The sequence below is a fragment of the Thermobia domestica genome, chromosome 3 (genome assembly GCF_964235325.1).
Source record: "Thermobia domestica chromosome 3, izTheDome1.hap1.1, whole genome shotgun sequence".
NCBI classification, from domain to species: Eukaryota; Metazoa; Arthropoda; class Insecta; order Zygentoma; family Lepismatidae; genus Thermobia; species Thermobia domestica.
In genome coordinates, this window is record NC_137456.1 from 14,504,238 (window position 1) to 14,529,208 (window position 24,971).

General features: G+C 35.8%; 1 protein-coding gene across 1 annotated transcript in view; it reads left to right on the forward strand.

Annotated features, from left to right (window-relative positions):
- The window catches only part of LOC145682422 (uncharacterized), a 190,315-nt gene that overhangs the window by 165,097 nt on the left and 247 nt on the right, over positions 1 to 24,971 (forward strand). Inside the window, exons 11-14 of the mRNA XM_081754052.1 lie at positions 8,685 to 8,830; positions 11,987 to 12,224; positions 15,022 to 15,125; positions 18,134 to 18,317. Coding sequence (XP_081610178.1) covers positions 8,685 to 8,830; positions 11,987 to 12,224; positions 15,022 to 15,125; positions 18,134 to 18,317 — 672 coding nt within the window. The remainder of the gene's footprint in view (positions 1 to 8,684; positions 8,831 to 11,986; positions 12,225 to 15,021; positions 15,126 to 18,133; positions 18,318 to 24,971) is intronic.

Below are 24,971 nucleotides of genomic sequence, written 5' to 3' on the forward strand. Positions count from 1 at the left end.
ATTGTTTCCTATATCATGAATCCTGAAATGCTGTGTGTAATTTATCCAGTGCTAATGATAAATTCAATTATTATTTTATTGATAATTTTCTGCATAATTTTAACATAGCCTTCGCATTACAGTTACGCAAAGACTCTAATAAAAACGCGAAAAGATAGGTCACGCGAGAAATAAAATTCCTAAGCAAAAAGTTACATATTACAATAAACTTACGAAAACTTACACAAATTTATCAGCTTAATTTAGATCCCATATTGAAATACAGAAGAAAACATATCAGAAAGTTATTCGAATCCAATAGAATTCACAATGACAGTATAAAAATAAAATGAAAGATGCTTGGAACGTAATAAACAAATTCACGAAGAGTAACCCAATGAGTGAAATATCGCAAGTAAACTATAGGAATAATTCTTTCAGTTATCCTACTGTCATTACTGAGGTATTTTAATACATGCTTACCATCGGTACATTGGATCTCGGTATAGGGAAAACATCTCGCGTCATAGGCACAGTGTATATGTGAACTTGGCAACAAGAGGAATTATTAACTTCTATCAAAATGTTTTCTAATTCTCATTCTATAGGTATAGATACAATTCTGTCAATAGTTATAATAAAACATCTCAGCGATCTTGTAAATATATAATTTGAATTAGGTATATTTCCTGAGAGATTTAAGACAGCAAAAGTTATACCTTTGTCCAAAAAAAAAAAAAAAAAAAAAAAAAATTCATGATGTCCAAAAATATAGATCTGTTTCTATTCTATCTGTTTCCTCGAAGATATCAGAATGAGTAATATTACCGCGCTTGAAAATTTTTTTATCCTACTATAATCTGATCTCTGCTTCTCGACATGGATTGCAAGAGAAGCAGATCAATCGATATTGCTGCACTGTTTAACTTTATTATAGAGATATCTAATATTCTTGAAAAGAAAAAAAAGTGCGTAGTAGGTTTTTTGTCGATTTTTCTAAAGCTTTTGATATTGTGACAACATTCTCTCCTATTGGAAAAACTCCAGAAATACGGCATTAGAGGCCTAATGCATAAATGTTTTTCCGTGTACTCGACGAACAGAAAACTTGTGGTTCAAATATGTATGAAACAATTAATGTCGCATTTAAGTCGCATTTAATGAAAGTCGCATTTTGTTCCAAAACCTCTAATCTTCGCTTGTGTTCCTCAAGGCTCCATTCGTGGGCCAGTTCTTGTTTTATGGTACATACACGACCTTGTTCAATTTATGTATCCTCAACATATTGTGCTATATGCTGATGATGTGAATATCTTTGCAATGGGGGACAGCGTGGTAGAATTAGAAAACAGTTTGAAATACACTGTCGATCGTTTGACTTTCACTGCTCGCATACACCTCAAATACTATCTACTATTGTGTTAAACACAATTTTTCTACATTACTCGCACTCCACCAAGTTACAATAAACGACAGACTGACTCGGAATGAACATGTTATTCATCTAAATAAAAAAAAAGCAATGTTTGTTTTGTAATCTTGATCTATAAACTACGTAGTTCTGTTTCAAAACAAACTTGGCTTCCATTGTATTACGCTAATTTCCAATCTTTATTAAGTTTTCTGGGTAGTTTCCCATTTTAGTGCTACTGTTTTTCGCTTACAGAAGCGGTCAATAAAGACTATTTTTAATCTTTCATAAAGAGGCTCCTGTGAAAGTGCCAAGTGAACTTTGTGGTGGACAAACACCGTGTGCGTGGGTTTTCTCGGGGTTCTCCCGTTTCCTCCCACTTTCTTCATTCCACCATTTCATTCATTACTCATCATCACCGTCTCCTTTAGCCTAACCGGCATAACCGTGGGACGTAAAACTCAAAGATTTCATTTCATTTTGCTCCTGTGAAAGTGTTTTTCAGATAAATAAAATTTTATTTTATTTTTTTATTTTATTTTTTTTATTTTTTATTTTATTTATTTATTTATTTTATTTTATTTTATTTATTTTATTTTTTTTAAATTTTGTATATGTACAATATTATTACGAGGGTCACTACGAAAGTTTTGAGATACGCACTGTTGTGGCACAGTATTTGAATTCCAACAATTGCGTTTGGTAGTGGTATCCAGAGGGAAGAAGCGAAGCAAGTTTCAACTCGCCTCCCTTATCGGCGTGGCCGTATCGCCTTCACTTGTTTGTTGATGTGAGCAGTATTCGGCTGTCTAGAATGCAGCTCGAAAGGGAACATTTTTGGGCAATAATCCTTTACCATTTCAAAAGTGGTTTGAACAAGACACAAAGCCTTGACCGTTTACAGGGGGCATTTGGGGACCTTGCTCCTTCCCGTGCTACAATTTTTCAGTGGTTTGGTGAATTCAGAAGAGGCCGGACATCGCTTAAAGATGAAGAGAAATCTCGACGTCCGCAAAACAGCTGTGTCAGATGAAAACTGCCGCTGTGGAACAAATGATTCGACAAAATCCTCGAACAACTTTCAAGGACATTGAATCTACAGTGAACATTGGATCGCCAGCAGTAACAAAAATTCTTCATGATCATATTCGGCTCAGGAAAGTTTTATCTCGTTGGGTGCCTCACACTTTGACTGAACAGCAGAAGCACATGCGTGTGGAATGGTGTGAAGAATTGATTGCAAGATTTGATGGAGGCAATTCTCGACGCGTCTCTGACATTGTTACTGGTGATGAGACTTGGATCTATCAATTTGACCCTGAAAATAAACGCCAGTCTACAGTTTGGATCTTTCCAGACGAAAATCCACCCACGAAAGTGAAGCGACCGCGAAGTGTGGAGAAGAAGATGGTCGTAACTTTCTTCTCCAAATCTGGCCATGTTGCAACTGTTCCATTTGAAGAACAAAGGACTGTTACTGCTCAGTGGTACACCACTGTTTGTCTAACAAAAGTGTTCCCGAAGCTTCGGGAACGGCGTCCAAGAACTGGGTTGCGTGGGATCCTGCTTCATCATGACAACGCGTCCGCACACACGGCCAACATAACAATTCAGTTTTTAGAATCTACTGAGGTCAAACTTATGACACATCCGCCGTATAGCCCTGACCTGGCCCCGTGTGATTTTTTTTATGTTCCCCAGGATCAAAGATCGCATGCGTGGGAAGAGATTTTGCAGCCCTAAAGAATCTGTAGTGGCTTACGAGAATGAACTTTCAACACTTGAAAAAAAAGGCTGGCAACACTGCTTCCAAAAGTGGTTTTCGAGGATGCAAAAGTGTGTACAGTGTAATGGTCAATACTTTGAGAAAATGTAAGTGTTAAATTGATTCTAAGTATGTAAGTTATTTTACATCTCAAACCTTTCGTAGTGACCCTCGTATATATGTTAAAAAGAATGAAAACATTACGTTATATCAAAACTATACTTGTACTAAGAAAAAGTTACCTTCCTTACGCAACGGCACCGACTTTCCAAAATTTATGTGGGTGTATATCAATGACGGGACGTGTTATATGTTTTCAGGGAAATCCCGGGCCTGTCTTAAAGGTCTGTGCTCGATTCTGTTCACAATATAGTTCCAATTTTATTGTGGGGACTGCCTTTGACTAGGCCAGAGACAGGCAAGGAAGAAATGAGTGTGTTGCACAGTTGTTTTGCACTATCACATTTGAAACAAATTTAGAAGTTAGAAATTTTGACTTCCATTTCAATGTTTTAATTGCTTACTTTTTGATAATAGCAAGTGAGAAATGTTTATGTTATCTTGTTTCTATTAAACTAAAAATTTTGTGGGTCCGCCGCACCCACAAGATTATTTGTGTGGATGCTAAAGCCCCGGAGCACCTACGTAGTCGGCGCGCATGTTCCTACGTCCACTACACTGTACAATAAGCTGCTGACTTACTTGAGAGATATTAAAACCCTTCTCAAATTAAAAAAAAAAAGTTGTTCAAATTTCTGTTACAAAGTGTATTACAATGTTAATGAATATTTAAGCGATATTATGTAAAATTAATGTACTATCACTTATACTCAAATATCTCAATATTAATGACAATTCCTATGTACTGGTCTCTGGCCCATTATGTACAAAGTTGGATGAATAAATATATGTCATGTAGCCTTCATGCTGAAAGACTCGTTAAACTTCAATCCCATCTCTATTTCAAACAAATTTCCTAATAGAGTTTTGTTTTTTCGTGGACTTTTCTTTCGAGCTGAAAATGTGCGTTGGGTGCGTCTCGCCGTCCCTACTTCCCTTCTTTCTCTAAAAGGATTCCTTAATCCCAAACAATTCATCGTATTACAGGGCTCATAGCGACTTGCGTTAAAAAAAAAAAAAAAAAAGTTACTTTTTTTTTCAAGTTGGTCACTAAAAGTTACTTCTTTGGGAGGTAAAGTGACTTCTTCGTGTGATTTGTGTTTTGCATTGGCAGTTTTCTAAGAAAAATATAAAAATAAATGGAAAAAGGCAGAAACTTGTTACTCATTACTCTTCTGAAAGCTTCAGTACTTGCTGCCACATGTGAAACAGTCAGCTTTTATTCTTTCTAAAGCACAGTGGATGGTTGGTGGATGCTTAAGCTCTCAAGGTGGGGTTAAGAACCCTTCTGTGTCTATTCTCTTCTATTATAATATTCTTTTTAGTTTTCTGTCATAATATTTAACGCTCCGCTCAACATTGTGTGTGTGTGTGTTTGTGTGGTTCATCATGTTCGTCTTGTGTTATGCTTGTATGTTCTTCTTAAGAGTAGGTGATAAATTTGAATATTTCATGGCTTTGAGAACTCTCAATGCTAAGTTAAATATAATGTCTGGGATGAAGAAATTCGGAAATAAGCCAGAACTGGTTCCACTTACTCAAAACCTTCTTACATCTGCTAAGTCTGCTTACCGTAACTACAAAGCATACTTAGAAAACCTAAGAAAGGAGGAAGCTAAAAAAGAAGAAGTAAAGAAGAAAAGATGAAACAAAACAACAAAGAGAGAGGTGATGGAGAAATTGACAAAGGGAAAAAGGGGCCTGATGAGATTTTGGTCACTTTTTTGTATGCTTTTGGTCACTTTTCAACTATTTACAAGAGACCAGACCACTATGAACCCTGGTATTACAATTATGTAAGTTACGATGGATTGCACCTTAAAATGCTCAAGGTGGAAATAAAAGGATTTACTCATCTTTGGTATCGTGGGAGACCCGGATTCGATTCCCGGCGGAAGCTCATGTGTTTCGGATTCCATGTTAATCAGAAGATCCCGTCTCATGTAGCCTCGCTGCTGAGAGGGACGTTAAACTCAAAATCAACTCAACTCATCTTTGGTATGGCGAAATACTTCCGTAAATTGCCAAGTTGAAAATTTACAAACAGTATCAGTAGATGATTATAGTAGATGACTACTTACAGTCTAGTACAAAGGAACTCGCTTTAAACCATAACAATGACACGAAATATGAACAAACTGAAAGTGAAAATAATGATGTCCTAAATTAATAATTATATATATATATGTATGTATGTAAAATACAATATGACTCTCTGGGGAAAGAAAGAAAGAAAAATATTAAATCAACAATAATAGAATAAAAACAATGCGAAAAAATCTTTAATTCAGGAAAGATAGAAAAAGAAGAAAGGAAAAAAATAAAATAGTATTGGAAAAGATGCTATGAAATAGTGTTTTTCATGCATATAAAAACTTCTCCTTATAGGAAGAGAAGAAATGAAACTGGAATTGGATTCTTTTAATATATTTGTTGTAATTTGTTATGAAGATATTCATCTCTTCTTCTTCTCGTGAAAGATTTCTTGTGAAAATTGGTAGTACTTTATTTTAGCAAACAAAATTGTTTGCAGAATTTTCGAAGCTTTGTGAGAAAATGTATACTGTAAAAATCTATCAATCTATTTCGAATTTATGATGTGAAAGGTTGTTACAATAGGTAGCATAGGCAGATTGTCCCAACCAGTCGTGTAATTTCTTCTTCATAATGGATGTTAATCCATGTTTAACTAGACTATGCATAATTATCGGTAGGCTTATAGAACAGCTATGTCCATCCATCCATTTGTATGTACACTCATGCCCAAAATGATTGTGGCATATCTATAACTGTCTTCTTGTTAGAATATAATTTGATAATGATTTTTTTTTTACAGGGTACTTTTAATACTGATACTTTGTGTATAATCCGGAAAGGTATATTTGTGGTAAATTTCATACGAAAAGAATTATAAATACGAAAATTAGAATGACTAAAACAAAATGTTGCTAAATGGACAAGAAAGTTTTATTTTCGTTTTATTGTTCTTATTTAGTACTCTTTTGACATGAAGGGGGCCGCGGTGTCTCAATCGTAGAGCGTTCACCTCTGGTGCTCGGGGTCCCGGGTTGTATCCCAGCCCCCGCCAAGTGAACTTTGTGGTGGACAAACACCGTATGCGTGGGTTTCCTCGGTGTTCTCCCGTTTCCTCCCACTTTCTTCATTCCACCATTTCATTCATCACTCATCATCACCGTCTCCTTTAGCCTAACCGGCATAACCGTGGGACATAAAACTCAAAGGTTATGCCGGTTAGGTCGTGGGACGTAAAACTTTTTACACGAAATTTTCCACATACATGTCTTTGCCGATTATACATATACTAACATTATAAGAAATACGGGGCGAAATAGTTATCAAATTATATTCCTATAACAACATATTTATGGACATGCGACAATAATTTTGGACATGAGTGTATCTGCAGATATCAGAGGAAAAATGATAGTAGATAGCTAGAAGCACTTTTGTGCTATCGATTCATTGCCCCAAATCATAGATTCTGAAAATCCACCACAACTTCCTGTTTCAGTATTGATCTCCATAGAGCAAAAATCATAAGAGATGGCGGAAAAGGGTTTTTTGATTTGAATTCAGAGTGCACGGTGGCTCAGTGGTGGAGCCTCTGGTGCGTGGGGTCTCAAGTTCGATCCGCGGCCAAATAAGTTTGTGGTGGGACAACATTGTGTCCGTGGGTTTTGTCGAGTTACTCCCGTGACCTTTCACATTCTCATTCCACTAATTCTCCCATCATCATTCACTTGCTTTAATCATCGTCTCCTTTAGCCTAAAGGGCATAATCTTGGAACCTTAAACTGAAACATTTTTATTTTCATTTTTCATTTGAATTCATTGTTCCAAGCAGTGGCGAAGGGAAGGGGGGGGTCGGAGGGGCCGGGCCCCCCCAAAACAGGTCCGACAATGTACTTTGGTACTTTGATGTTTGTAATTTTTTATATATTGTTATGTTTATATACTTTTTTTGTTTGTAATGTTTCTATATGTACCTATAACAGCACTTGCCTTGCCCCCCAAACACACATCCTAGCTACGCTACTGGTTCCAAGAGTAAGTTTTATCTTGATCTTGATCCTTCTACTCAAACCGGAAGTGAAAAGCTTGTTTCCGGTTTCAATGCCGATCGCCATGTGAACAAAAAAGGGTAATAGATAGGGAAAAGTGTTTTTTTATTATTATTATTATATTACGGGTTCAGTACTTCAAGCATAAGTGCATTCTCGAACGTTGCTCCTTTATTGAAACCGGAAATGGTAAAAACCTACTACTACTTCCGGTTTCAATTTGATCTTAGAGGAAACACGGCCAGAGATAGCGAGAAACAATTTTTCTTTATATGGATTTAGTACCGCATGGATATGTCTCATCTCAGTTTTTATTCTGGAGCCGTGGTGGCTCAGTGGGAGAGTGATCACTCCTGGTGCATGGGGTTCTTGGTTCGATCCCAGCTCGCGACAAGTGAGCTTTGTGATGGACAAATACCGTGTGCGTGAGTTTTCTCGGGGCTGTAGCCTAGCCGACATAATCCTGGGACGTAGAACTTCAAAGATTTTCAATATTTATTCTTTTACTTCAATTAGTACAACTTCTGGTTTCATATTTATTCCTATTTAGTAATAATTGTAACAAATAGCGAGAAACTTATTTTTGGTATGTCCAGCGTCTGAAATACAGATTCCATCTTTGACAAGAGTTGTGCCTATCCCCTCATGTCCATGACGCAACCCCCCTCAATTGTCTATCCATAGGTGTTCTCCCATGAAAAAATATCTTTTCAATTAATTTTTACACTCCCTCAAACATATTTATATAGATTTTTATCCCCCCCAAATATTTCAATGACGCAGTTTGCGTCATAGCCCCCCCCTGTGGGCACCCCTGTTTGACAATATCCCTCTGTTACTATCGAAAGTGTGGGAAGGAGAGCAGCTGGCTCAGTGGTAGTACCTCTAATGCATGGGGTCCCTGATTTGATTCCCGTCCGAATACGTTTGTAGTGAACAACATCGTTCTTGGCGTACTCCCGTTCCTCCTATACTCTCAATCCACCAATCCTTCCATTATCATTCACTTCCCTTAATTATGGTCTCCCTTAGCCTAATGGGCATAATCGTGAGACGTTAAACTGAAAGATTTCATTTCATTTTGCAACCTAACTATAAGTTATAGATGTACTTTTCCGATTTCAATATTGAATTCACATAGTTTGGAAGTCTATTGTAGTTTTTACAGTGTGAAACGAAACTCAGTTATTAAAATATTATTATTTTAGTTTTCTGTTATTAAAAATCTATTTTGCTCATCCTTCCATATTTCCAATTAATTGTACTTATACTTAGGTTTGTTGTCTTGTACTGAGTTCTTGGCTTTTGTATGTATGTGTATTTTCAGATACAACAGTTTGTACATAACAAAGTGGACGCGTCTCTAACTAAAAACGTAAATGTAGTTTCCCCACATAAGACTGCTACAATCACTGACTCCAAGCGCATTACAAGGGACTTCTGTAAGTGTACGAGGTCACATTGTTTAAAGCTGTAAGTATCTCAATTTGTTTGCACTTCTTCTCTTATTATAATTATTATCATCTCCAGTTATTATTATTTTTATTATTATTATTATTATTATTATTATTATTATTATTATTATTATTATTATTATTATTATTATTATTATAGGTTGCACTTTAATTACGTACTAGGGGTCGCGGCGGCTTAGTGCTAGAGCGTTCACCTCTGGTGCTTGGGGTCCCGGGTTCGATCCCAGCCCCCGCCAAGTGAACTTTGTGGTGGACAAACACCGTGTGCGTGGGCTTTCTTGTCAAAACTCAAAGATTTCATTTCATTTCATTTTAATTACGTACTAATGAATGGGTTTAGCTGTACATTCATTGATAAATAATACCTTAAAAATCATTAGCGAGACACTTTCCATGGACATTGCATGTTTTACTGTTCATGTAAAATGAACAATAAACTTGAATACCTGCTTGTCTTTCAGAACTTTTCTGTTTTTACCTCTAAATAAGGTTTCAACCGAATACCTGCTTGTCTTTCAGAACTTTTCTGTTTTTACCTCTAAATAAGGTTTCAACCTCCTCCGTGGATTTGTACAGTATACTGTACATCGAACTTAGGTATGTTTTAGGGACACTTATTGATTTAGTTGAGATAAAATTGTAATTATTGATCATCAACATTTATTTTGGACCCTTAAGGCACTTTTTAATGAAAATTTTAAAAATATATACATCTACATATATTTTTCAATATGTACACTATAATGTACATTTTCCCTGTAGCATTTGTGTATAGTACACATAAAATGTTGAATTTCAGAACACTGTACTAGATTTTTGAGTATGAAAAAGTGTACTATAGAAAGGTCTCGTTTGTTAATAACCACCATAAGAAATCACTTTTAATGGAATTCATAGAAACAATTTCTTTTTTGGTTTAAACACAAACCAAAAAACAGTTGGTATTTTTGATGTACTTGGTATTTTTGACAAAGAAAGTGAGGCCTGAATTTTCCGTATGCCTAATATTTGCAACAGGTTGGTTCATCCCGACCATCATGAGAAGGAAGATGGTCTACTTTGTCCACTTTTACACTACGTCAGCGAATTTTGTGGTGGACAAACACCGTGTGCCTGGGTTTTCTCGCGGTTCTCCCGTTTCCTCCTTTTTTTTCGAAAAATGAAAAATGAAATTTTTGAGTTTTACGTCCCAAGGTTATGCCGGTTAGGCTAAAGGAGACGGTGATGATGAGAGATGAATGAAATGGTGGAATGAATAAAGTGGGAGGAAACGGGAGAACCCTGAGAAAAACCACGCACACGGTGTTTGTCCACCACAAAGTTCACTTGGCGGGAGCAGGGTTTAAACCCGGTACCCCAAGCAGCAGAGGTGAACGCTCTACCACTGAGCCATCCCACTTTTTTATTTGACCTTTTCTTCCATTTCTCATTATCACCGTCTCCTTTAACCTAGCCGACACAGCCGTGGGACGTAAAACTGAAAGATTTAATTTTTATCATTTTTACCTGCGTTGCAACCAGAATCCAACAAAAATTACACTGCACGGAGTAGAACTTCTCCACGGGACTAAGGTAAAATGTACAGGATACTGTACATGGTTTTTCTCAAACACGTTTGAACGCAAATAAAAATAATATGAGTGTTGTTTGGTATATAACATTCAAAATTAGTCTTCTGCAATACACAAACGAGCAATTATTTATTTTGATCATCCCTGTTTAATCAATAGAAACACAGTTTCAAAACACAAGCAAAGCACAATTTTCACAAAGCACAGACAGTGCCACATTAGTAGTTCAATGATTGACCAACAAGTAGCAACACTGTCTATGCACAATCTTCAGTGAACACCGAACACTGCAATTAAATGAGCACAAATGCATTTGAGTGACTGTTGAGTGGTTTTCATTGTTAAAACAAATAGGTGAAAACTATGTACAGTATACTGTACATTTTCCTTCAATGAGTGAAAAAAGAAAACGTAAATTTGCCACGGAGGAGGTTAACAACTTTTTTTTTTTCTTTTTTAATTTTATACTGCGTATCAAAATATTCCATATAAACGCTGGTAGACATTAAAAGAAAATGTTTTGTGCATTCTTACTTTTTCGTCCACAAAAGTAACTCTATGCAGTTATAATAATGTTTCATATTATAGTTCAAGCTCTTTACGCATTAGTTCAGATCTTTTACATATTAGTTCATGGGAGTCTATTATATATTAGTTCATGCAATTTCTTTTATGTTAGTTCATGTAAGTTCTATATGTATTAGTTCATGTAAGCCCTTTATATATTACTTCATGATTGATTACTTTATTTTGAGTTAACGCCCCTTTCAACAACGAAGCTATATGAGACATGGACGTACAGCTTAATGTCGGTTCCAAACCACAAGAGCTCTAGTGGGAATCGAACCCAAGTCTCCCATGCCTAAGGCGTGTATGCTAACCGCTTAGCCATGAAGGAGCTATAGTTCATGCAACTTATTATATAATAGTTTACGTGAGTCGTTTATGTATTAGTTCATGCAGGTTCTTTACCTGATAATTCATGTATGTGTTTTATGTGTTAGTTCATGCAAGTCTTTTAAGTATTAGTTTATGCAAGTCTTTCTTTTATGTATTAGTTCATGTGTCATATACATTAGTTAATGCAAGTCCTTTATTTATTACTTCATGTAAGTCTTTTATGTATTCGTTCATGTCAGTCTTGCATGCACTAGTCGATATGTCTTGTATGTATTAGTTCATGCAAGTCTTTTAGGTATTAGTTCATGTGGCTTTTTATTAGTTAATGTGAGTCGTTTACATATTACTTAATGTAAGTTTTTTATGTATTAGTTCATATAAGTTCATATATTAGTTCGCGTAAATCTTTTATGAATTAGTTTATGTATGTCTTGTATGTATTAGTTCATATAAGTCTTGTATGTATTAGTGCATCTAAATGCTTTATATATTAGTTCATGTAAGTCTTATATGCATTAGTTCATGTAAGTCTTACATGTATTAGTTCATGCAAGCCCTTTATGTATTAGTTCATGCAAGTCCTTCATGTATTAATTCCTGTAAGTTCTTTTTACATTTGTTTAATACCATTACATAAGTGATGAAAACATTACATAGATAATTTGTACTGTTCTTTGTTGTAGGTATTGCGAGTGCTTCCAAAAAGGGAGACTCTGTTCTTCATGTGAATGCCAAGATTGTCAGAACACAGCCGAATACAAGCTCAAGAGACAGGGGCTTATTGATTATTACAAATCAAAAGACCCAAAAGCATTCGAACCGAAAGTTGGCAAAACAGATGTTGGCAATGCGTTAGTACATACGAAAGGTTGTAATTGCAAGAAGTCTAACTGCATGAAAGGATACTGCGAATGTTTTGCGGTTAGTATTTTAGATGTCTTTTGTAGTGATAGGCAAAAACTGATATTATAAAAAGACCGGTTTCTTTCTTTAAAAAAAACTTCAGTTTTACAAAACCATTTTTTTACCGAAACTGTTTTTATTTTTCTCCCAATAGTATTTCGTATTTACTGAAAGCAGTGTGATTTTCGTCGAAGCCGGTATCATTTCTTGTACTTGTACTCATTTCCAAACAAGTTACAAGGAAGTGAAAAGTTTGTTTTAAAAAAACCGAACCGTTTTTTTTAGTTTTCAAGTACCGGTTTCGTCCTTTTCTTCGAAAAAAAAAAACAATTGTGCCTACCACTACTTTGTAGTTCACATAAACGTGTGGTAACTACAGCTTGAAATTACGAAAGTTAGTTGAAAAGTTCTCTGAATGACATACAGAACATTAATTAACCTACGCTTAGTCAAAATGATGTTTTAAAACTTTTATATTATCGCGGAAACAAAGTTTATCGAGGCATGAAAAATACCACTATGGGTTAAACTTTTTGTCGGAAGAAAATTTAAGTTCATCAATGTAGTTTTTCAGCTTTGGAAAGAGATGGGATGTCTGATGGATCCAAATCTGCTAAATGAATTGAAATCTTTCAGTTTAACGTCCCACAATTACGCCCTTTAGGCTAAGGGAGATGATAATTAAGATAAGTGAATTATGATGGAATAATTGGTGGAATGAGAATATGGGACGAGACGAGAAGTGCCCCAAGAAAACCCATGAATACGATGTTGTCCACCGAACAAACTAACTTGCCCGGGGTGACCCCGCGTAGCGTAGTCACTAAAGCTCTCGCCTTCGCTGCGAGTGGTCTCGGGTTCGCACTCGGTCGAAAAAGTGTCAAACGCTTTTTCAGGCCAGCCACCCTGAATGAGGTTTTCCTGGGTTTTTCTCATTCACACCAGGCAAATGCCGGGGTGGTACCTAACTTATAGGTCCCAGGCCGATTCCTTCCTTTAGTTTTCCCCCTGTAGTTTGTTGAAAAGCTTTGCTTAGTATTGAGTAGTGATAATTGAAAGATAGTCAATGATAAGGATACATTTAAACCCCCCCAAAAAAAAACAATCCTTTCTTCCTTCCCTTTTCCCGGACAGCGTGCTCGCCGAGAGACGTCATCCCTCAAAACGTGACGGGCTAAACGGCCTTAGACGCCGAAAACCCAGAAATCTAAATCCTAATCCTAACTTGACCGGGGATCGAACCAGGGACCCACGCACTAGAGGTAAGCGCTCTACCATTGAGCCACTCCTCTCTTCGTCATGAATGTTTGTTCGTCCACTTTTAAATGAAAAAAAAAAAAAAAAACATTCACGAACAACTCCTTCACTCATCACACTTGGTCCATACATAGCACAGAGTTCTCGATGAATAGCTGCTGTCGAATATTGTTTTACCATAAGAAAACATATAACAGCTCGCACCTCACACTTGGCGGGGTTTTCTATTGCAGCACACATTTTGAGACGCTACAAAAGTGAAACTAGTGATCAGACAACCTTCACTCTACCACGGCTGGATGCAGACTGATCTACCGCGCACCTCTGTGCAAAAATAGTAGCACTGCCCCCACTACTTGACGCATAGTGACCAATCGGAGGTTACTTTCCGAATGCGCCTTGTAGTTCGAGAAATTTAACAGATCTAAACAAAATAAAATGTGGTAAACAACTGAAAGATTCTTACTACAAAACAATTGTTTTAGTTCTTATTACCAGAAACGTTTACCTGGCAACAGTATTTCTTATTTGTCTTTTCGTAACATCCGCCATTAATAACAACGACAAGCAATAATTTGAAGAAGAAATCTTTCACTCTTTGTTTGGTTCCACTTGCTTTAAAGCTGTTAATTTTCTTCTTTGTAATTACTTACCTTCACGTATGAAAATCGTTTTTATCTTTATATTTCTTATTTAGAATCCTATTTATAAGACAAAAAACGTTCCAGGGTGTAAGTAACACCAATATGCAAACTTTGAAACATTTTATAGCTACTGGTTGCATAAACATCTAGACAAACATATTTAGATATTCCTAACGGTTGCAGAAACATCTAGGTAAAAATATTTAAATATTCTTAAAGGTTGCATAAACTTCTGGACAAAAGTATTTAGGTATTTTTAACGGTTCCATAAACATCTAGACAAAAAATTTAGATATTCGTAACGGTTGCGTAAACATCTAGGCAAACATATTTAGATATTCTTAACGGTTGCTTAAACATCTAGACAAACATATGTAGATATTCTTAACGGCTGCATAAACATCTAGGCAAAATATTTAGATATTCGTAACGGTTATATAAACATCTAGGCAAAAATATTTGGATATTCGTAACGGTTGCATAAACATCTAGGCAAAAATATTTGGATATTCGTAACGGTTGCATAAACATCTAGGCAAAAATATTTAGATATTCGTAACGGTTGCGTAAACATCTAGGCAAAAATATTTAGATATTCATACCGGTTGCGTAAACATCTAGGCAAAAATATATAGATATTCTTAATTCTTATTATAAGCGCAAAACGTCTATCAACCACGGTAGTTACTCTTAGTTCAAGTCAAGCTAATAATTATCGCTAGCAGCGCTGCCTCCAACCTGACGCCAGCAGATGTCGCTAGTGTTTAGGAAATTTTCAGACTAACCGAAACTTTGGGGGAACAACTAGTAGTGGGAAATGATCAAAAACAGTTGGTAGTACATAAAAGTATGCAAATAAAGAACTAAAAAAAATGATAACAAAAATTAAATTTTTTCTTTGCCTGTTTTTCCAGATGAAAATTCCATGTTCTGTCAGGTGCAAATGTAATGGATGTGCAAATAAGTCTGGGGACCTGCTGGTGAATCTTTCTGCACTGTGTGTTCCTAATAACAAAGAGTAAGTATTGCAAATATATCGATTGCAGAAAAGTAACACTGCCAAAAGTGCCAGAGGTGGTTTCTTATATCAAGTGAAAGAAGGTTCTAATAAACATAGATCAAAAAACATCTCTTTCCTGAGTTATAAACCGCCAAAAATGTGAAATATCACATTTTCAAACGCCGTAGCTTGAAAACGATTGGACCTATCTCAGGCGGTTCAAGGAATTACTTAGGTATAATATACACTCTGTACAAATATCCATATTCCATACTTTTCTATCAGGCCTTGTTTCCATTTTGTACTAATACACAATAACACACTGAGCAAGGCTATGTGATAATTTGTGAAAAACAGTATCACGTAACGGTTTCAACACAATAACTGTGTCTTCATCAGACTTTCCTCCTTCTGGCTGCTTGGGAGTTGGTCATCACTTATATAGTCTCCGGAGATCAACTTTTAATTAGGCTCCGCCCCTTCATTAAAAAGTAACACTTGTCTGGCTTTCACTTTCACTAATTGGGGGTAAGGGGAAATATTTTCAAGTACTAATATGTAAAAAAAAATGAAAGTCACTATGTTCGTAACTTAACTAATCTTGAACCACCCGACCGATCTAGATCAAATTTTCAACAAGATGAGATTCGGTCCTGGGATGGATTTTATCATTTTACTTTGATGGTGAAACTTAGGGGAGGGGGGGGGATACATAAAAATAATCGAAAATGACCAATATTAATGTCGAATCCAGTTTTCGGGGTCGTTGAGATGAACAATGACACTTCTGATGCCATTTAAATCTAAATTCAGTCTCACAACCTGGGGAAGGGTATATATATATATATATATATATATGATCGAAAATTACCAATAGTAGTGTCGAATCCATGATCTTCCGACTCGCTGAGGCGAGCAGTGACACTTTCGATGCCGTTTAAATGCAAATTTAGTCCTTATTGCCTTTATATCCTAAATGAAACATATTCTCTCCATGCGAAGAACGGGCAACCTGCTAGTCAAGAATAAATGACAAAGTTCGAGTGTATGTCGAGTAAAACCCGTGTAATTTCTCTGTTAGGATTCGAAAATGGCTAATATCACTTTGCTCTCTTAAATGTAGCAGTCAATATTATTTTCAAGAGTTATGCAAACGCACAATATATTGGGGGGCGCGGTGGCTCAGTGGTAGAGCGTTCACCTCCGATGCATGGGGTACCTGGTTCGATCCCAGCTTGCGCCGTGTGGACTGTGGTGGACAAACACCGTGCTCGTGGGTTTTCTCGGGGTTCTCCCGTTTCCTCCAACTTTCTTCATTCCACCATTTCACTCATCTCTCATCATCACCGTCTCCTTTAGCCTAACCGGCATAACCGTGGGACTTAAAACTTTAAGATTTCTTTTCATTTTGCACAATATATTTTATCTTCAAAGAAAAATTAACGAAGTTGAGTCACCTTCCGTTATTAAAATATAATTTAGTAACGTTTCTAAGGACGTAATTACTTACTTGCTTCTATGCAAGAAAAAAAAAAACTACAAGAAATGCATCATATCTTAAAGAGTTTGACAGTAATTTATATAAACTCCCTTCTGGCTATACGCTTCTACGGTCCGTGAGACCCGAGGTTGAGGTTGATTCCTGATGGGAGCTCATCTGGTTCGAACCTCACATTTCTTTAATTTAGTAGATAGATTGACGCTTTAAACCCTGTCCGCTAGTTTGGTATTTATCCCGAGTGCTTTTGGCTCACGGGGTCATGTGTTCAGTTCCCAGTAGGAGAGCCTTCAAACATATTACGATGTTTCGGATTCCAGCTTAAATTGTAGGTCCTCGTTTCATAGGTCTCAAACTGTAGATCTCGGCACTGAAAAGATACACCAAACTTCAACAAACAACAACAACAACCACCTTGCACGCTTTGATATCTAGGGATAACACACAAAATCTCACAAAGTCACGTATAGCACAGTAATAAAATATGATCTCCCACCAAGTCAGATACTAAAGCTTTTTAATTTCCTTGTTTTTCAATAATGTTTTACTTCATAGCACATAAAAAGGTATTGAATTCGAAAAAAATCTAAGCAAAAGGCTAGTATTCACCAAAATAACAAAATATTCTTTTAAATGTAAGTAACGTTTCCATCTTAAATACAATTCGAATAATGTTTTGAGCTCCTTCGTGGCTAAGCAGTTAGCGTACGCGCCTTTGGCCTGGGATACCTGGGTTCGATTCCCTGCGGGAGCTCATAAGATTCGGTAAGCTGTAGGTCTACATCTCATATAGCCACACTGCTGAAAGGAACAATAAACACAAAATCAAATCAATTCAACTCAACTCGAATAGGGTTTGAAACATGGGGGAAGGGGTGGATAGGTAAAAAAAAAAAAAAAAATAGTTAAAAGGATTTTAAAATGTGAAACACAAGTCTTCTGTCAAAAATGAACACATGCAAATGGTCACTCACTCGTCACTCTTGCTCACTGTTTTTTTTTTTTTTTTTTTTTTTTTTCCTTACCTTCCTGATGCCGGATATATGTAGTAAAAAGACTGCTCCAAATCATATTTATTTCTCCCTTATCTAAATTGAGTGTAGGTTTCTCTTTATGAATGTAATAGGATTCTTTAATTTTTCGTTCAGTTGCTGTTTTTGCTTTCTCTATCAAACGTGAATCCGGTTATTGTCTTTAAGATATTTCAAACTCTCTTCCAATTGGATTTAAGCTGAAGATGGACGAAGGATATTCCGAAAAGCTACTTAGACTTAGATTTTTTTTTTTTTTTTTTTTTTTTTTTTTTGAGTACTAGCCTTTTGCTTACATTTCTTTCTAGACATTACCACCGCTTGCGATACTGTGATAGATATTGAATTCCTTGATACCATTGTAAGATTACAAGAGATGTATAAGGGACAAAATATGTATTTCTAACTATACTGTGTCACGTTCTTGTGTTTTAATCTGAAAATTTTTCATGTAGTTTGTTTCTTTGTAATTTTTTTTCACGCATTGTACTTTACAGACAATTGAATTCTGTATCGACAATCGAAGCACCAGCGGAAGAAAATAAAAATCGTGTATTATCACTAGACAATAAATTAAAAGAAAACCGCAGCGAAGTAGAAAAAAAGGTTGTGATAGTAAGTAAGACAGTCCATATAGCTCAGAACACACAAAATGGATCTAGTCTACATTGTAAGGATCAGGTAAGACACAGAATTGATCTTCTAAATAAGTTAGTTGAACTCAAATGAATGTTTCTTAAATTGAGTTTCACTATTGTTCAAAACAAGTTTCGACTATGAAGTTCATAAGGAAAGTAGGAACAAATTTGTGTCTAAATCTGTATTGTAAATTCGAAGACGGTCAAAGTAATTGAAATATAGTACATCTTCGAGTTCGAGTAGGAAGGTAATCAATTCAAAGGTTATATCTTATGGTTGCATTGATGATTGTAATTAACAGGGTATAGGATGCACAGCTTTCTTTTTTGAAACTAAAATGTCAAAGAAAATTACATTTTCTGAAAATCAGTCAGTCATATATATATATATATATATATATATATATATATATATATACAGAGTGTTTCAAAACAACACCGAAAACGTTTCGGAGGTGATTCCTGACACCAAAATAAGACGAAAAGTGTAGACCAACATAGGTCCAGAAACCTGTTATTTCGGAGTTATAGGCTGCCGAAAATATGAAAAAATGAACTTTAAAGGTTCATAGCTCCAAAATTATGGGTCCTACCGTAGTCGGATCAAGATTTCACTTAGGAACTAATATGTGCCCTATCCAAATATCCAATTTTCAGAATCCTGCAGTAGTTCCGCAACAATTTCTATACAGGTACTTGGTGCGTACTTCAAATTATATGTCCGTAGCAAAACTCCCTCTATAAAAATTGTTGCGTGAGTCCTTAGGATTCTCAAACGTGGATATTTGGATAGGGCACATATTAGTTCCTAAGTGAAGTCTTGAGCCGACTATGATAGGTTCCATAGTTTTGGAGCTATGAACTTTTAAAGTTCATTTTATTCATGTTTTCGGCAGCCTATAACTCCGAAAGGAACCATTTGTGCACCTAGGTTGGTCTATACTTTTGTCTTATCTTGGTGTTAAGAATCACCTCCCAAACGTTGACGTTGGTGTTGTTTTGAAAAACCTGTATATATATTCGGCCGCGGATAGAAGGGAGGGGCTGTAGGGGCTACAGCCCTCCATTGACGCTCAGGTATACACCAAATAAAATGGGCTTCAATCCTCTTTCTTTACCCTGGATAAAGCCGAAAACTATGGTATATCCTGCCATATATCCCTGGATCTGCGGCTTTATATATATATATATATATATATATATATTGTGTGTGTGTGTGTAAACATTCTTTTCGTATTATTTTCAATGAATTGGGAAATTATTATTATTATTTACGTGCTGAGAACAGATGAGAGTAGAAATGCAGCAAAAATACTTCACTTTTTCATATCTCCAGTATTATTGTAACACTCTTAATATAGAAAAAGAGATAAATAATAATATCTTTAACATGAATTCATAAAAAATGATAAATTCTGACAGTGTAATCTGTGTCAATTCCTAAAACATTGAGACATGAAAGATTAAAAGTGAAAATAAAAACAACTACTACGTTATATTATAAATTTTAAAGTAAAGTCATATTCTAAGATACACAATTACTATAGCTTGTTAAAAGCCTAGGGATTAAATATATTTCCTATTATTTGGTTGCAATAAAAGTTTAGCCTTTGGAGCCTTTGTTGAACTCCATATATATATGTATATATATATATATTAATTATAATCTTAAGTTACATCGGTTGTAAAGTATCTTTTCTACAAATACGGAGTCGATCAATTTTATCCTATGACCTAAATTCTACATTGTGTCAACTTTTTGTATTGCAGTACCTTGTATTTCGTATTAACTTACAGTATTTCGTATTGACTCATCTTCAAATATTGAGATTCGTTACTATAGGCCATACTCATAAGTTTTTAATCAATTGATGTTCATACAATGATTCTGCGTAAGTCTTGTTGTAGCCTAATGTCCTCAGTATTGTTGACTATTATAAAAAGCTTAATTCATTAAGATACAGTAAAATATTGAAATGGTTTAAAACTGTTGGCAAGTCACTAATAAAAATTGAGAAAAGTAATGGGCCCAGATGAGAACCTTGAGGAACTCCATTGCTGATAGTGGATGAATCTGACAAGACATTTCCAGTTTTAATTTGATATGTTCTACCTGTCAAATAGCTTTGGAAATTTTTTTTAGATAGAATTTAGTTACACGTATGTTTGACAGTTTCTTTAAGAGTAATCTATGATCAACTGAATCAAAGGGTTTACCCATGCCAATGTATATAACATCATTTTGCGATACATTTTTCATTGCATGGTAGACAAAATCTGTTATTTAACAGAGGTTGGTTACAATTGATGGACCTTTGTAAAAGCCGTGTTGTGATTCTTGCAATATATTTTTTTACGCTAAGAAGAAACTGTCTGAGAATGATAACTTCAAAACTTTAAAAGATATATTCAATACGGTTATCGGCTTGTAGTTGCTCGGATTTAATTTGTTGTTGTTGTAAACTGATATCACAGGTACCGGTACATGTTTTCATTTAGATGGAGATAACAGTTCTTAATGAGGCATTGTATATTTTTTATAAAACTAGAAATATTTCTTTTGAGCATACTTTAATGATATAATTGGCAAAACTGTCAACTCCTGAAGATCAAATACCAATGTTTAATAATACACAATATAAATAGTCTTCAAATGTTGTAAAAGAAACAGGTGTCATCTTTATAGTTAAGTACTTACAGCTAATTTTATAACCCTTCTTCACTTTGTTGTATCTCATTCGTTACGTGGGGGACACAATGGCTCAGTGATAGCCATTGTGTCCTCTGGTGCGTGGGGTCTTTGGTTCGATACCTGTCCAAGAAAGTTTGTGGTGGACAACATCATATCCGTGGGTTTTATTGGGGTACTTGCGTTTCCTCCCACTTTCTCATTCCACCAATTCTTCCATCATCATTCATTTGGTTTAATCATCGTCTCCCTTAGCCTAAGAGAGACCCGTGGGACGTTAAACGAAAAACGAAGAAAGATTTCATTCACCACGTTGTTGTTTAAATCTAATTGAAAGTTGAGGTTTGTACTTCATTAAAAATTTAAAACTAGAAATGAAGGGAAGAATCTTATGGTTATTAGAAGTGGCCTTTTATTTTGTGAAATATATAAGCTGTAGTGTGCGGTCCTACGTAGCGTAGTGTGTAGGGTAGTTGCCTTTGATAAGAGCGGACCCGGGTTCGATTCCTGGTAAGGATATTCATTTGAAAAGTTGTAACAACTTTTCCAAGCCAGCCGTCCAAAGTGGTTTTTCGGGGTTTTCCTCATTCACACTAGGCAAATGTCGAGATGGTACCTAACATACAAATTCCAGGTCAATTCCTTCATTTCACTTCCGCAGATAGTGTGCTTGTCAAGAGATATACATCTCGTACGTGACGGCATAAAGCCATAGATACCGGCAATGCCCAGAAATATGTATAAATAAAAAAATAGAGATAAAACACTGAACTGCTGAACAAGACTCTACTATTCATAGAAATAAAAACTTTCATAAAAATAAATAAATTCATAAAAAAAAATAAATATAAGCTGTAGCCTTAAATAGTTCTTTGATAATGTACTTGATGGGAGCAATGACATATTGCCGAAGTAGTAATAGTAAATCTTTGCTGTGGTGATACTAATAATCAATTTTGAAAGGACTTTGGTTCCATTCCATTGTGATGATGTCAGTATTTACACTTCGCAAAAAGAGTTAATAGGTCTTGGCTGTAGAAGTGTTTGTGCGGGAATTAGCAGCTTTTGAAACTTAGTTTCAAACACGGATAATTCACGCGAAGTCTTCTATAATTCCGTTGTACATAACTAACTAACTCTATGGCCTATGGAACCCGGAGGTTCAGTGCCGCGTTCACAAAAGCTCTCCACTGACTTCTATCTTTAGCTAATTGTATCCAGTTTCTACTTTGTATTCCTATTTCTGCGAGATCCATCTTAATATTATCCTCCCATCTGCGCCTAGGTCTTCCTAATGGTCGTTTTCCTATGGGTCTACCAGTCAAGACTTTGAAAGCAATTCTACTTTCTTCCATTCTAGCTACATGACCTGCCCACCTAAGTCTCCTAGACTTGACGACTCTAACAATGTTGGGTAAACCGTATAAACTATGTAGTTCCTCGTTATGAAGCTTCCGCCATTCCCCATTCTCGTTCCTCTTGGGTCCGAATATTCTTCTCAGGATCCTGTTCTCAAATACTTTCAGTCTATGTTCTTCCCTCAGAGTAAGCGACCATGTTTCGCAACCATACAGAACAACAGGCATGATTATCGTTTTATATATTTTAAGCTTCAAATTCCTCGACAGAATTCGCGACGACAAGAGATTTTGAACCGAGTAGTAACATGAATTCCCTGCTTTTAGTCGACATTTAATTTCTTCGTGAATATGATTTTCGTCTGTTAATATTGATCCTAGATATTTGAAAGTATCCACTTTATCAAAAGCATTATTTAATATTTTAACGCCTCCACAATTTGCCGTATTATGGTCCCGACGCACTTCCACGTATTTAGTTTTCTCTGCATTTACTTCTAAACCCGTTGTACGTGCGAAATCAAATTTACTTACAGTAGAAGCCCAATATAACGCGGTTGCTGAGAGACATACTTTATTCTCGTGGTACTACCTTACTGCTGTATATCGAAATGTAACCGTAGAATTGACAAAAATCAATCTGTCCCATTTCTTCTGCGAAATCTTTTGGAATGCAGGGATCATAGTCAACTAGGGGGATGTGATGAGTGAATTTAGTGATAAAATTGTACTTCTGAGCCGCTTTTCGCAGAATTTTTACTGTTTTAACTTAATTTTCGAAAGTAATTTTTTTTATTTTTAACAGTATTTCTTAGTGGAGACATACTTTCCCTCGCATTATACCTGAATTCGCAGTATCTCGAACCGCATTATATGAGGCTTTTACTGTATTTGATATATAGGTTGTTTCAAAACAACACCGACAACGTTTGAGGGGTGATTCCTAACACCAAGATAAGACGAAAAGTGTAGATCAACCTGGATGCACAAATGCTTCCTTTCAAAGTTATAGGCTGTCGAAAACATGAAAAAATGAACTTTAAAGATACTACGGATACTAAGAGATTACGGTAGGCTTCAATACTATGGGACCTACCGTATTCGGGTCAAGACTTCACTTAGGAACTAATATGTGCGCTATCCAAAAAGTACATGTTTCAGAATTCTAAGGTGCTCACGCAACAATTTTTATAGAGTGAGTTTGGCTACGGACATATAATTTGAAGTACTCACCAACTACACGCATAAATATTGTTGCGGAAGTACCGCAGGATTCTGAAACATGGATATTTGAATAGGGCACATACTACTTCCTAAGTGAAGTCTTGACCCGAGTACGATAGGTCCCATAGTATTGGAACTATGGATCTTTAAAGTTCATTTTTTCATGTTTTCGGCAGCCTTTAACTTCGAAAGTGCATCCAGGTTGGTCTATACTTTTTGTTTTATCTTGGTGTCAGGAATTACCTCCCAAACGTTGTTGTCGATGTTGTTTTGAAACACCCTATATATATATATATATATATATATATATATATATATATATATATATATATATATGCAAAAAAATCAGCTTATTCAAAATAATCCTCCACAAGGCTTATTTTTTTTTTTCCTCGGGTCATAAATTACTTAACTGCAAAATGTCAACCCTCTTGCTCAATATTTACAGGTCGTTGCATTTTAAACCTTTTTGTTCTTGTAATATTACCAATGATCTAATGGTAGAATTTTTGGGAGGTATACGCTGGACCGGTTTGAAAATATAGCGTATGCCTATCTTCGTATATACTCGTTCATTCGTCAATTTAAGGTAAATGTATGCTGCACCGTAAAAATATTAGGTGGGTAATGGGTATACGCCCCATTACATTCCTGTATACTACGTTATAGGAATCAAGACCAGAATGTAATTTAACACAGTAGCTGTGCTAATAACCGGGTAGATATAAGTTCGTAGCTTTCATTATGATCATTAGATGGTGAGATAATCCTTTTTTCCAAGAAGTTTTTGAATTATTAAACCAAATGGCTGTTGTAATGATGTAGCTGAAAGAGGTAAAAGTATGATGAAGCAATGATAAAAGACAAGGAACAGAAACAAATTAGTCTTCAATTGGTTGAAATCCATCGTAAAAATCTTCCCGCTCAACTGAAGAAAGCGTTTTTGTAACTTGAGAATACAAATACTGACATTTTGTTCTGAAAAATTTGAAAACAACAAAAAAAGGCAAAATGGAGCGACCTGTAAATATGACTGAAATTTCGTTAGTTATTTGTATACATCAGAAGGAATAAAATAAACCTTGTGGAGCCCCGACCGTGGTCCGTTATCGGCGAAACGAACTGTAAAAAGGAAGTTGAGGTATAGTGATACTCCTTTAAGTACTAATGGCGCGTTCGTTTCGCCAATAACGGAGGATGTTGAAACATGGATATTTAGATAGATCGTATACTAGTTCCTGTGTAATTCCTTAAACCGCTTGGGATAGGTCCTACAGTTTCTAAGGCAGGGCGTTTCGAAACATGATTTTTCGAATTTTCGGCGGTTTATAATTCTGAAAGGAGACGTTTTTCGACCTATGTTTATCAGAACTTTTTTTCTTTCATTTCATATAAGGAATCACCTCCCAAAGTTTGTCGGTGGAGT